Source organism: Aythya ferina (genome assembly GCF_964211825.1).
Source record: "Aythya ferina genome assembly, chromosome: 13".
NCBI lineage: Eukaryota > Metazoa > Chordata > Aves > Anseriformes > Anatidae > Aythya > Aythya ferina.
In genome coordinates this window covers 2427140-2440864 of record NC_140311.1, presented here as the reverse complement: position 1 = coordinate 2440864, position 13725 = coordinate 2427140, and the positions used below count along the sequence as shown (strand labels likewise).

At 41.6% G+C, this 13725-nt stretch overlaps 1 protein-coding gene across 5 annotated transcripts in view; it reads left to right on the top strand.

The window, feature by feature from the left end:
• HDX (highly divergent homeobox) overlaps positions 1-13725 on the top strand; it is a 47163-nt gene that overhangs the window by 10216 nt on the left and 23222 nt on the right. For all 5 annotated transcript variants that reach the window (XM_084534677.1, XM_084534674.1, XM_084534676.1 and 2 more), the window contains 2 exons: positions 1552-2676; positions 8554-8607. In XM_084534677.1, coding sequence (XP_084390803.1) covers positions 1552-2676; positions 8554-8607 — 1179 coding nt within the window. The remainder of the gene's footprint in view (positions 1-1551; positions 2677-8553; positions 8608-13725) is intronic.

Below are 13725 nucleotides of genomic sequence, written 5' to 3'. Positions count from 1 at the left end.
GTGAAGCTAAATTCTATCACTAGTAACTGAGGGTTTTTTTGCATGCAATGAATCATGCCTCAGATTAGGCATTTTGTAAAATTCGACAATGAAAATGAGTAGAATGGATTGGAGACTTCAAGATATTTCTGTATGACAGGAGTGCATATTTTGCTGTAGAAAATCTATTTACTTCCTTAGTAGGTGTCAGTATGTGAAGAAAGCTTGCCTGCTTTCATGCGATGAGATGGAAATCCAAGATAGGTACTCGGTGCAGTTGCTTCTTGTGGGGTGAGGTGGTTTATTGATTACATCAACTGGTTTGGCTTGCTCAGTGTTGAGATCTTGTGTTGGTTTGGTTTTAGATGTGCAGCAGATGATATCCATAGTGGTACAGAAAACTGTTTCACCATATTTATATATGCATATCTGATTCTTTTCAGTAACCAACATAAGCTGATGCAAAAGCTTATTTTTTAATTCTTTGGTGCTTGTGTCTTATTCCCTTTTGCTGTCACGTTCAGTACAAATGTCGTGTGGTGACAGAATTTAGCAAGTCTTGTCTCACTGATCCTGTAAGTTCCCAGGAGCAGTTATGCAGTGCTTATGCTTCCAGTGCTAGAGCTGATGCTTCCACCAGATTAATTCTCTTTATCTTGAAACACTGAAGTTAATATTTCCCCTTAAGTTCTTTTAGCTGTATTTTAATTTATTACTTGCAGGACAGGCTTTCCTGTCTATTTAAAATAAACAGCAGCATATTTTGTTGTGTGTATAACCCCCATAGCAGGGGAAAAAATACCTACCTGAAAAAAGGAATGTTGTCTTTTACATTAGTCCATATATTGTCATTGTCACTTTCAGAAATGTCCTAATAGGAAATTTCTGTTGGAATTCAACCCCTGTAGTCCTAATCTTGTCTCTCAAAAGCTTTTTGACATCAGATCTTGACTTATGTAGCTGGCAGAAGAGGAATTAGTCCTTAGGTTTAAATACTTCACAAAATCGTTTTATCATTTTCTAACAGAAAGAGTAGTTCCTGTTCTTGTTTTCTTCCTCTCATCTAAAATAAAGAATTGGCAGATTCTGTTCAAGGCAGTATTGAAAATTGAGTCTGTCAAGTTATTTGTTTGAGGAATCTTACTTCTTTTAGAAGTTTTTCCATGTATTTCAACAATGGTTTGGGATCCCAATGTGCTGAATATAAAAACTAAAATTCAGGGGAACTCATCACAGGGGTTCCACAATGAAATAAATCTTAAGGATAACTTTGGGATAGGAGGCATGATAGAGTCTATTAGGGTTTTTGAGAAACTAGGGATTTGGGATTGAGACTGGGATTCTCATGTGTATTACTGTGTGAATCCCAAGCATGAGAGACATGGATTTCCACCCTGCATTGTTCAGACTCTGCATAATCAGTAAACGACTTACAGGCTTGTAAACTTAGGTCTCAACTCGAACACTTAACATTTCATCAGATCTGCTTAAAGATTAAAAAAATGCCTATTTTTTTCTGCTTATTTAATGCTTTGTTTTGTGTTTGTTGTCGTTGTTGTTTGTTGTTTGCAGACGTGGGTTGGCAATAAAAGAAGGAAGATGAGCAGCAAGAGTGCTGTAGAATCTGGAGGCACTCCCCCAGGGACTGCCCCTACTACTCCCTCAGTACCTCCAGAAGCAGCAGTTAGAAATGTGGTAAATATTGCTCGATCCCAAAGTCAGCAGTCTTCTTGGACCTCTTCTAATAACGATGTAATAGTTACTGGTATATACAGTCCTGCTAGCTCATCCAGTAGGCAAGGATCCACCAAGCAGACAAATGCTTCAATGGCAGAAATACACAAAACCTCTATTCCAAGACTCTCGGGAAAAAATGACACAGACTTTCAGCAGCAGCACATCCCTATAGGACGACAAGTACCACACTGTAAAAATGCTTCCCTATTAGTAGGGGAAAAGACTATTATTTTATCTAGACAAACAAGCGTACTGAATTCTGCGAACTCCATTTATAGCCACACTAAAAAGAGCTATGGTGGCTCCTCAGTGCAGACCGCAGAGTTGGTGTTACCTCAGAAACCGATGATATGCCACAGACCTTGTAAAGCTGAACCCGTGGGATGTCAAAGGTTACAAAAACCGGAACATGCAGCTCTTGCATCGCATGTGCCCCCCGGACAAAGGGCTAATACTAGGGACCCTTCTTGTAGCACGCAAAACCTGGAAATTCGTGAAGTGTTTTCTCTGGCGGTTACAGATCAACCTCAAAGAATCGTGGGAGGAAGCACGGCACAGAAGCACTGCTCGGGGGAAGGCAGCTGTCTGTCCATTGCGATGGAAACTGGCGATGTGGATGACGAGTATGCTAGAGAAGAAGAACTAGCATCCATGGGAGCACAAATACAAAGCTATTCAAGATACTGTGAAAGTAGCAGCTCTGTTCGAGTAGAGAACCAAAGCGCAGCCTTGTCGGGGCCAGGAAGAAACGTGAGCTGTAGTTCTCAGCTGGTGAATGCCAGGGACGTGCCTGACAATGTTCTGTATCATAACAGAGACTACCACTTGCCTGCACGGACCTCGTTGCATACAACATCCAGTACATTATATAGCAGTGCTAATCCATCAAGAAGTACTTTTTCTCCTCATTTTACATCTTCAAGTCAACTGAGGCTGTCACAAAACCAAAATAATTACCAGGTAATCTGTCAATTTATTCGTCTTCAAATCTTGAAGACAAGGTCATAGATGAGTAATGTATTCTTTGAAGGCTGGTGGCTAGTAAGGGGTAGGTTCATATTTCTGCAAGCTGTGCTCGATTTACATCTTTTAGCAGAGATGATTCCTTCTTAAATAGAAGCAAAGGTATGGCTAAAATATGGTAGCACATAGCTGTGTAGCTGAGCCTGTGGCTGTAGTGGGCAGCCATACAATGAGGAGCAGTCTGGGCTTTATGGTTTTACTAGGTAAAGTTTTCTTACAAGAGGCTCATACCTGTGACTGCTGATGCACGCTACTCTGTGTTGTCCTGACTTGGCTTGCCAGTGCATGTCACAGCTCTTCCCTTGGTTGTTCCTCTGCAGGCATCCTTTGCACGTGGCAGAGGGCACAACACGGGATCACACTGTCGTTTGTGTGCTGTACAGTTGCTTGCCCTTATTAATGTCAGCTTGGATTAGCTCTTCCATCAGCACTGCCTTTACCCACTATAGAATTGCTGATACCGTGGACCGGTTTTCTGTTAGTTATTAGATCTCACACAAGCTAGATAAGATGATGGAAGACACTAAGCAAGCAAATATTCTTCCTCTCCCACAGCATCTAATTCAAATATCAGTTTTACATTCAGTCCTGTTATTTCCTCATCCTACAACAGAGCCCATGCAACGAATATTGAGAGGGGAAAATTAAATGCAGATAATTGAAGAACTACAAGATCTTCAGAAGAAGCTGTAACACTGATACACTTACTTTTTTATTTTTTTATTTTATTTAATAAACAGGGGAGAGATAATCATGCAGGAAACATCCAAATTGATTTTTTAATGGATTTTTGTGCAGTCTGGCATGCCATAATCTATAGACACTGCGATAAGTCTTACAACTGACAGGATGCTATATTACCTGTGTTACTTCTGTGCTTTTCTCTGTTACATTTTCAAATTTATCCCCAAAATGAACCATATAAAAACATACCATCTTTTCTTGTGCATTGCTCACTAGTGTAGGGAACAATACTTTGTGGTGGTTTTTCTATTTTTTTTCCTCTTCTTTCTGACATGTTCCTATCTTGTGAGGATTTGAAAGAAAGTTTTTGAGTCCAAGTGCATACCACTTTTCACCAGAAATCATCAGGATTACTGCTTTTCTTGGCAAACCTGAGGTTTGAGGAACATGTGCTCTCTGGACTAGATTCTGTGCAGTAGAGGGGATATCTCCAATTCTTATTTATGGCCTTTATTAAGTCAAATAACTCGGATAAGCTGTTTTTCCCCTTTTTCCCATCTGCTCTCAGATGGTCTGTCAGTGTTTGCTATTACTATTCTTGAATTACAAAATTCATTAAATGCTGTTTACTTTTGAAATTTCAGTTTCATGGGAGAGGAAAAGCTGTAAATGTGTGCATCTGTTCTATCAAGGGTTGGTAAAGCTGCGAAAGCGCATACAGCACAGTTAAGGAAGCTTTTCTTAAGTTTCACATAGTGAAATATAGTATTGATACCTCCAGCCGTATGCTCATGGTACTTTATTTCACTCTTGAAAAAGCATTAGTTATCTGTATTACTGTTTTTTTTTTTAATTTATTTATTCATTTGTTTGCTTTTAATTATTATTATTGTTTTTATTCTTTTAGAAATTTGAAATAACTCATATTGGGGATATTTTGGGGGTAGGGACTGAGGCTCTTTATAGATAGAATGGTTCATGGCAGGTGACATTTTATCCATGTGGTGTGGATCAGAACAAGGACATCTCTGTAACTTACTTTGTTGTCGTTGTTTCTTTGTTGTTTTTCCCCATTATAAAGATGTTTGGTAAGTAAAGAATTCTTCTTTACTCCGTTTGACTTCCATGCCTGCCTTTAACAAGCTCTGTTCTATGGAATTTTGGAATGCAGCTTGGGCTGGGGGAAATTCTGTTTCTTGTGGCATCCTTTGCCTTTCCCAGTCTTAACCGTTGGAAAAACTGGGAAGGTTGCTGTTAGCTGACTTGGTGCTGTAAGCATCCATGCTGTGAAACTCTGAGATGATACTCATCAGTATCAGAAAATTTACGAGGGCAGATCCGTACAGCCATGCAGAAATTGGTGGTGCTGATTTCTCCACATCACTGCATTCCTTGACAAGAGTTTTTAGCATATTGCAGAACAATGCAACGTTGAGGTCTGTATCTTAGGACGTGTCAGTGTATGGCAGGAACTCACTTCCAAAACTCAGCTCACTTTTACAAGAAAAGTTCACTGCCACCTTCAAAATCGTCTGTAATGTAGCACACCCCAGTAGGCTGATAACACGTTTTACCAAAATCATCAGGTCTGCACTGCTTTCACTCCCTCCCTCCCCAAGTGCTCCTCCTAAAATTATGAGTTATCAGCCCTCCTTTCAACTCCTTAGGTCTGTAGGGTGGCTTGCTCCGGTCTAATACTGATCTTCAGTTAAGAAGCCCACTGCTTCCCCTTTCCTTGCCTGCCTTGTTTTTGCCCCCAGGCTGTGTGGTGGAGCACAGGCATTATTCCCCTGAGACCTGGACTGAGGAGTAGTTCCAGTTTGGGGCTGAAAGCTGGAATTCAGAGGAATGACTTTTCTGTTGGCTGAATTTAGCAGTCCTTGCTCAGCCCAAGTAGAAGGGGAAAAGGGGAAAGAACAGCTCTCCGTACCCAACGCACTCCTTGGCTGCGTTTTGGTTGTCTGTGGTCCTCGGGTCAGGTTGGGCAGAGTGTATTAAGTACTCATTTGCTTCCCAGAATTTAAGGGAAGCCAAAGAAAAAACCCCAAGTCTGGTATGACTGGTATCTCTCATAGACACTCCCTTTCCTTACACCTTAATAACCTCTATATATTAAACTTCCAGAGACGTGTATTTTATAACTGTATTAATTCATTATTTTTTTTCTTCTTGAGAGCTTTTTTTTTTCTTCCCCGGGTGCTGTCTAACATCTTATAGACATGTATAGGATCACACTTCTTTTGTGTGTAGTCAGTTCCAGTTACTGTTATTGCCCTTCTTAGCCAATTTATCAGCCTAGGAACGAAGATCCTTAAGCTTAGGGACATTTTCCTAAATTTAAAAATAGATTAAACCCGAGTTTTCAGGATTGTTAGAGTGGTTAAGCAGCCAAGCAGATGCTTCTTTAAAGGCAGGAACGCGTGATTGGTGTTTTGATGAAGTGATTACTGTTGTACATTGGTGGGGCATCTAATTAGCAATTAGTTATAGCTTCCTTACTGGTTCAATTAATCAAATCCATGTTAGTGTAACCTAAGAATAAATTTAATAAAATGATCAATTTTAATGCCTGAGCAGTTTTGCTAAACAAATTGTTCAACCCACTTACTTTGCTTAGTTTGGCTTTCAGCTCCCCGAATGAGAGGCTCCTTGCTGCTCCTCAGGCTGAATGCAGATTTAGTCGCAGTTTACTCCCCCCCCAACCCTAAGGGGCAAAAATCCTGTGGAAAACATGTGCGTTTTTTTAATTACTTTGTTCTACACACTGAAGCACGGTTAATCTGATTTAGTCCCATCTTCTTCTAGGGAAAGTCCTAAACACTGCAGCCAGTGCAGCAGAGTAGGATATGTGTAATTTGGATTTATTTATTACTGAGATCCACTTTAAGGATACTGCTTTATATGAATGAGCTCTGAGTTTGCTTTATTTAAGGAAATGGAAATCAAATTCAGTTCTCTGTTATTAAATGTGTCAGAGGGGTTTGTTTACTCCCTTGGAGGTTTTTTGCAGAGGAGAGGAGAGCTTCCTTGTTCATTTTGGGCAGCACGGCGTTTTGTGGGGGAAGCAGCGTGGTTTTCTCTGGAGTCTTGGGCAAAGTGTTTCCTGACACTGGTTCTTGTAACAGAAGCAGAGCTGCGTTTGGCACAGCTGGTGGCTGCCCTTTATTTCTGGGACACAGGAGCAGGGAGAACCCCTGGGCCTGCTGGGGGGGAGAGCAGCAGGGAGCAGGCTGCTGAAGCACTGCATGGGGCCTGCCCTGGCTCCAGGGAACAGGCCCAGGTGCTGCCTGGGGCTCTGGATTTGCCCCAGGGCATTGAGTCTGGGACGGTGGCATCCAGGTGAACTGGGAGGAGGTTGTGTGGGGACCTTGTATTGCCTGATGGCTTGAAGATACCAAAATGGTAGCACGCCAGTGTTGCAGTACTTTGGGGCTTTCTGTAGCGTCTGCGAGAGTTTCCCCTTGGGCTCTGTTCCCTCTGAGACACAATATATTTTCTTTAACAGCTGCTTTAGGTCGTTTTTGCAACTCACCGTGGCTGTTCCAGTTGGAGCAGGACTAGGGGGCACGGCTGCGGGCGTCTGGGCTCTAGCTGCTGCAGGAAGACAACCAAAGAAGAAAAACCCTTCTGCCTTTTTATAGAGCCAGTTGAGAACATTTCCATGTATATTGCCTTTCAAATAGTTAAACTTTATTGGATTTGGCATCATATCTGTCAGAACTGGTGTACATCTCTGTTCCAACCAACTGCTAGTTAACGCTCTGCCAGACCGATCCTTCTATTTACACAAAAAAGCACTTCTTTTTTTTTTTTTCCATAGCCCCTCTTTAAATTTGTTGGTCTTCTGAGGAATAAGAATATAAAGCAGTGTTGGATCTGATGCACTGCTGAAGTAATTCAGTTTAACCTCGCAGTTAATTTAGCAGGAAAAATAAATAAATAAAAATAAACAGGAATTATGTGGATACTCGCATTGCTTTTCTGTTGTGTGAAGCTGTTGTGTGGGGTAGGAAATTGTAATGGACGTAACTTGTTTCTACTTGGTTTCTAAAATGTGTGCAAGTAAGAAATTGATATTTTAGTCGAGGAAGCTGGTGCAGACTTGCTCTTAGGAAGGGAGGGTGTTCATTTCTAGCCCTCTCTCTCCACCCTCCTTGTGCTATAATGGGAAAGTGTCTGACATGAGGTAACCCTCAAGCACTTTCAGCTAAAAGCTAGAAGAATAAAAGTATCTTATGTGCTTGTACAGCAGACAAACTGTACCAGGTATTCTATATTTGGTTATACTCATGCTGAAAGATGCATTATTAGAGCCCTTCCCAAATACAGAAACTATTAGCATAGCTTGATAGAGTCAGCAGAAGCAAGTAGATTTTTCTTCCTCGTACATAGTGTGTGTAACAACTTGAGATTGATTAATCTCTTGAGCTATGTTTAGTCTGAAGCATTGCTTGTCTGCAGCAGAAGCTGAACATGGAATCCTAAATAAGCCGCCAATATTCCCGGTGATGAAACATCGCCCATGTCCAGGGAAAATAATACAAGATTGTTTTTGATAAGCCTGGCTCTAGGAATGGTGGGGGAGCAACAGGAATCAAGGAAGCTAACCTTCGCCTTCACACCCAGTCCTCATCCTTCTCCAGCCTTATCTCCCTCTTTTTTTCTGATAGTCTACAAATCCTTAACATTCAATGTTAAATATTTCAGTTACTAATGTCCTAGTATTTCTCTTCTGAAAGCTCAGCTGACGTAACTGAAAAATACATTACAGCCCTTCTGCCAAACATTAGGGCTTTGCTAACTCAGGTTTGCTTAATCTTATGAGCTTTGCGACAGATAGAAGATGAAAACTTAAATTTTTATAATACAAGTTTTGAGATAGTAAAGTACAGAAGGGTCTGAGGTGTGGTTGTGTTGTCACCCTCAACCGAAGAACCAGTTGATTTTTAGTCTTATAACAGTGAGGCAAGTGTGAGTCTGTTTTGCTTTTACATCTTAAACTGTTTTAAATGCACTGCTGTCAGAACCAAATGCACAACACTGAAGTCTTTTGAAAGCTGCTCTCTATTGTTCTAGTAGCAACCTAAACTGATGTTGTTTTCTGTTCTGTTTTCCCCTTCCCCTCTACAGATTTCAGGAAACCTTACTGTGCCTTGGATTACAGGTTGTTCCAGAAAAAGAGCAGTAAGTATATTTCCATTCAAGCATATGATGTATTGAGTAGAGGAATAAAATTTCATGTAAATGCATTTTTGAAAATTTCAGTTCGGTTTAGGTTGTGTTCTTATTTGGGTGTGCTTTTTGCGTTTTTTTTTTTCCCCTTAATGTTTGTATTAGTCAAAGCATAATCTGCAGCTACAATGCTTCAGTTAGCATGAAGTTGATGTTTATCTTCAAAAGCAAGTCAAGTAATGTGATGCCCGGGTATATGATTGTGCTATTAGCTGAAATGGAATGGTTTCTATTCGGGAGAGAATGAAACGCCCCAGCGAGTAACTCTCTTTTCAGTTACTCTGTGCACATTCACAGAATTAGTCCCTGCTATCTGTAGTAACTTTCTCAAATCTCATTTTACCCATGTGTCATTTTACATTAGGCAGAACCAGCCAGGTTGGTGTCTTCAATTCACAAATTACTCCAAGCATGATACAAGGTATGAAACAGCTTTTGTAAGGAAAATATCTGTATCCAACTCTTCTGTTTGGTTACTGTTCAAGAGTAGCTTGTGAACTTCTCTTTGAAGAGCATGGAGAATCTGCTTGTAAACCTGCAGCTTGGATGGTACAAACTAAGCTCTCGAGAGGCGTTTATGTGTTAGTCCAACTATATCAGAAGCAACAGTCAGGAGATGACTATCGTGATAACCAAACTACAAACCAATGAGCTGCATCGTGTGTATTGCTTTGGTAATGATGTCTGGGTAATGGAAGAACCTTGCCTTGCCTTCTCTTCCCCGCTGTGTACCCATGGCTGTTCGCTCACGTTAATTGTTTTCTCTCAGACTTTTGCTAGGTTTCAACAGTGGCACATTCCTAGTTTCTTCAGACTTCGATAGTGTCATTTTTATTTCTCTTTATTAGAGAGTACTTCAGAAGAGCACTTCCCAGAGGAAGATGCGCTTCCTTTTATACAAATCCTGTATAAAATTGTTCATTGAGGTGAAGGTGACAGCAATCCTGTTGCTTGTTCCATCTATCCTGTCCCTTCCAAGTACAACCTTTCTTGAGTAAGCTTTTATAAATGTAGCCTTTTTCTGGAAGGCACCTTCCCACTTCCATCTAAAACATCAAGCTGGTCAGTGTCCTAAGGTACAGCTTCACTAGTTGGCTGAGCTGATTTCACAGCACTTCACTGCCCAAAGGGGAATTTCGCCTCCACCCACACTCCATATGGGTGCACCACCACCCCGGCCATGGCACTGGTGCTGGTATCTAATTGCAAGGTACTCCAGGTCAAACATCTGACCTGTCAGATATATTTTTCTTCTGCTGAGCTTGTATTTCCCCTTCTTTTAGTGAGCTGAACGTACTTGGGATCAGGTGAGTGCCAGAGCCAGCTCCAAGTAGGCAGCAGGAGCTGCTGGCTGGGAGCAGTGACCTGGTGGGTAAAAGCAGAGCTCCCAGTGCTGGCTGCGGCCGTCTGCAGCAGATTCTGTCCTGGTCTAGTGCAGAGCCCTGCAGGACTGTTAAGAATAACACCAAATTCCTTCTTGTCTCTCCATTTTTTTTATTATCAGTGGATAATGCTTAGGCAGGACATCTTGAGCTTTTAACAGTATTTAAACTGGTAGTTTAGAAGTTCACGTTTCTGAACAGAGTAATCTGCTCTGTGCTGCAGTTGGTGTATTTTTTTGCAGAGAATTGGGGCATTTTACCTCCTGATGAACCACAGATTCGCTGACTAATTCCTTCTGTAGTAAGGGAAGTTACTGTGCCAGGCTGCTCTCTGTTTACAAGTGTAATCTCTCCGGGGACAGTGTCTCCTGGGGAAGGGCTGGTGGTTCCACTTTCTTCTGGCATTTCAATTATAGCTGCCTTTCCCCACAGCATGCTGTACTCCTGCTCTTACTTTGAGGTAAGCATTACAACTTGACACTTCTCTAGCTTGAACTTTAGATACTTGGAACACTTAAGGGAAGGCTTTTCCATTACCATCAGCAGCTGCATTAGCTCCCTAAACCATAACTTTAATCACCCGTTTAACAGTGTAAACTATTTTTTCCAAGCCATTTTGCTCCGAAGTCCCTATGTAAATGAAATCATTTCTTTTTCTCATTACTTCTCCTGTTCCTCTGCCAGCCAGACTGCAACACCCGACTTAGATTGTTTAGAAAGTTAGTATGCAACTTTTTTTTGGGGGGGGGGGGGATGGTTTTGTTCAATTTCTTTCTCCTCTTTTTGCTCTACCAAGGTTGCGTTGCCATATGGGGATGCACCCAACTGGAAAATGCAGATGTAAGCAATTGCTGTGGCTGCTGCAGGGAGGTTGTTATGACTGAGAAGGCAACAGATAGAATTTCAAGGCAGCTGTCTTCACAGCACAGAGTGAATCGCAAATGGTGTATCTCCTTTGCTGCATAGGGCAGAAAGGTTCCTACCTTTCTACCAGGTACTCCAGATAAGTTACATCTTAGGGCAGTGTTTACCCTCATCTGACATACATTTGGATGAATCTATGTAGAAGGTGAGCCTTCGAGGATTTGGGAATGCTGGTTTTTAAGGGTGATTATTAGGGATTTCTTTTTCCTTAGACCTTCTCTCCTGTGTCTTTTTTTTAACCAACAGCTTTTGCGGTTTATTGATTAATGTAATCCAATTCAACAGCATCTGTTTCCAGATCTGTGGATTGCCTTTTTCCAATTTGAATGCATAATTGGTCATGTTGAGGAGAAAAGTTTAGGAGTTGGCGCTCCAAAGCTGATATATTCACAAGAGTGTAAGAAAACAGGAAGGGAGAACAAGCTCCTACTTCCTAGGAAACTTTTATTTTCAAACGTGAAATTCTTCTGAAGAAAGAGCATGAGGGAGCAGAATTAGAATGGATAGAGTTGCGATTGCGGCAATTACTGCCATTCAAACAGCAAAAAGGCTGATCTGTATTTTATCTAAAATGGAGAAGATTGGCTTTTACATGATCTGATTTTTTTTTTTTAATCTTCTGCTTTGATATTTTGTTTTCCTTGCCCTGTCCTTCAACTGCGTCAAGAGACAAATAAGAGCTATCTGTGCAGGTCTGCGGAAACTTGCTAGTCTGCTCAGCTATGCCCTAAAATGATGTAATCCTGACAGTTAATGAATATTAGTCCAGAAATATCACTCAGTTATTCATGAGAATGTCCTTGGAAAATGTGGAGTTCCATATTCTGTTACGGTGCGTGCAGAGCGTTGCCCTTTATGAACACTCTGATTTATTCTTTTTTCCCCACAGTGTGGTGGAAGGACAAGGATTCAAAGACAGCGATGAAGATAGTTGGTTAAATAAAAAAGAGGAAAATATCTTTTATCTTTTTCTTCTCCTTACACTTCAGTCTTAAGTGTACTAACTGTTCTTAAGTCATGTCATCTGATGTCTTAACGGAATGGTTAGTGTTTGTAATATATCAAACGTGGAAGGCATGTTATAACTTAGTGTGCTGACAACAGAAACCATTTTTCACAGGTGTTGACTCTAGGTAAGCTGTGTCTGGCTTAGCTGTGGAGTTTTGTTTCTGGAGGACAGCCAAGGGCCATGGAATTTTTTTTGGGGGAGAGGAGGAGGTGTTTTTTTTTTTTCTCAATTTCTATTTAGAAATAGTTCTAGTGGTATTAGTGACTTTGTGTTCCAGACTTGATATTAAGACAACAGATTAAGGATTTAGAATTACTTCAGCCCGTCATCCTTGAGCAGCAGACATAGTAAATCAGAGAGTACGCAGCACGTATGTATTTTGGCTGGGATTTTCAGCGAAATTTATTGCCTTTCATGCTAATGTCAGGGCTAGCTCATGCAGGGTTTCAAGGGGACATCGCCTTCAGTAGAAAAAGCTCAAAAGGGAGCTGATTTTTGTATTTCCCTTCCACCTGGAATAACATTGCACTGTACTGACAGCTTTGATCCCTTGCATAGTGTGCTTCTCAGGTCGGTGAGGCCTCTGAAGGTTGGTGAGCTGGGTCTGCCTAGAGCTTCAGCTGGCATTCACTGACCTCTCAGGCTGCTGTGTGGATATTTTCCCCCAAAACGTGGGAGTCCCCCAGGGCTCCTGTCCTGAACGTTTGCGTTTTGATTTTAAATTGCTGGTTTAATACGGACTATTTCAATAAGATTCTGGAGATAGCAGCAGTACAACGCTCCCCTCAGACTTGTGCCTGTCACAGAAGGAACACAGTAAGTGTGTTTTGAATCAAGTAGAGGACTGGATCTAACTCCAGGTCACTGTGAGACCTGCCAGGAGTTATACTGGCACGCCTGGGCACAGGGTGCTGACAGCTGGTATGTGTGGAGGGCACTAAGTGGGGTAGGGACATCACTACAGCTGCTGAAGAAAGGACCTCGTTGGGCTCTGCTCTGAAAGCCTCGTGAAAACTCCTACTGCCAGAGTAAGCCAACATGCACTGGAGAAAATATGTCTTCGAGCAGCTTTTAAAGTAAAACAAGCACCCACAGGGATTAAAACTACTTGCAGCAAAGTGCACTTCAGTTGTACCTTTTTAGTTTAAAACTGCATGCCAGTATTAAAATATTTATCAGTCCTGCCTCACCCGGAGCACACCGAAAGCTTACCAACATAGTGGAAAAAGAGGCAAAAAGTCTCTTTTCTGGAAGTCTTAAGTTTGTGTGCTAGTGCTACATTAGCTGGAATAGTTTAAGGGTGCCTTTGGATGCTGCTTTCCTTGTCATCTGTTTCAAACACAATTTTGTCTGCAGGCTGTGCAGCTTGCAGTCTTCTGCAGGTGTCATGCTCCGAATGAAGCTGGTGGTAACACCGTTCTGCTAGGTGGTTTTAGGGGCCTTCAGGTATGTTTCTGCATCCTAAGAAGATTGGAAGTGTCTTGTGATGAGTAGTTGTCTGCCCATATGTGGAGAAAGGAACTGTCACGTCCTGGGGAAGGGCTGTGTCCAGAAACCAACCAGAATTGTTCTGGTAGTTATGGCCATCAGCTGCCTTCAATTTTTTTTATTGTTTTTGTACTCAAGGGAGAAATATGTATGGCCTGGGAGTCTTAGAGGGTGGAAGTACATTTAGTGTGCCTGTCTGCGGCACATACAGCTCTTCAAGGGTGCTTCGGGCTGCACTGTGTATAAGAATAATATTAAATGGTACGG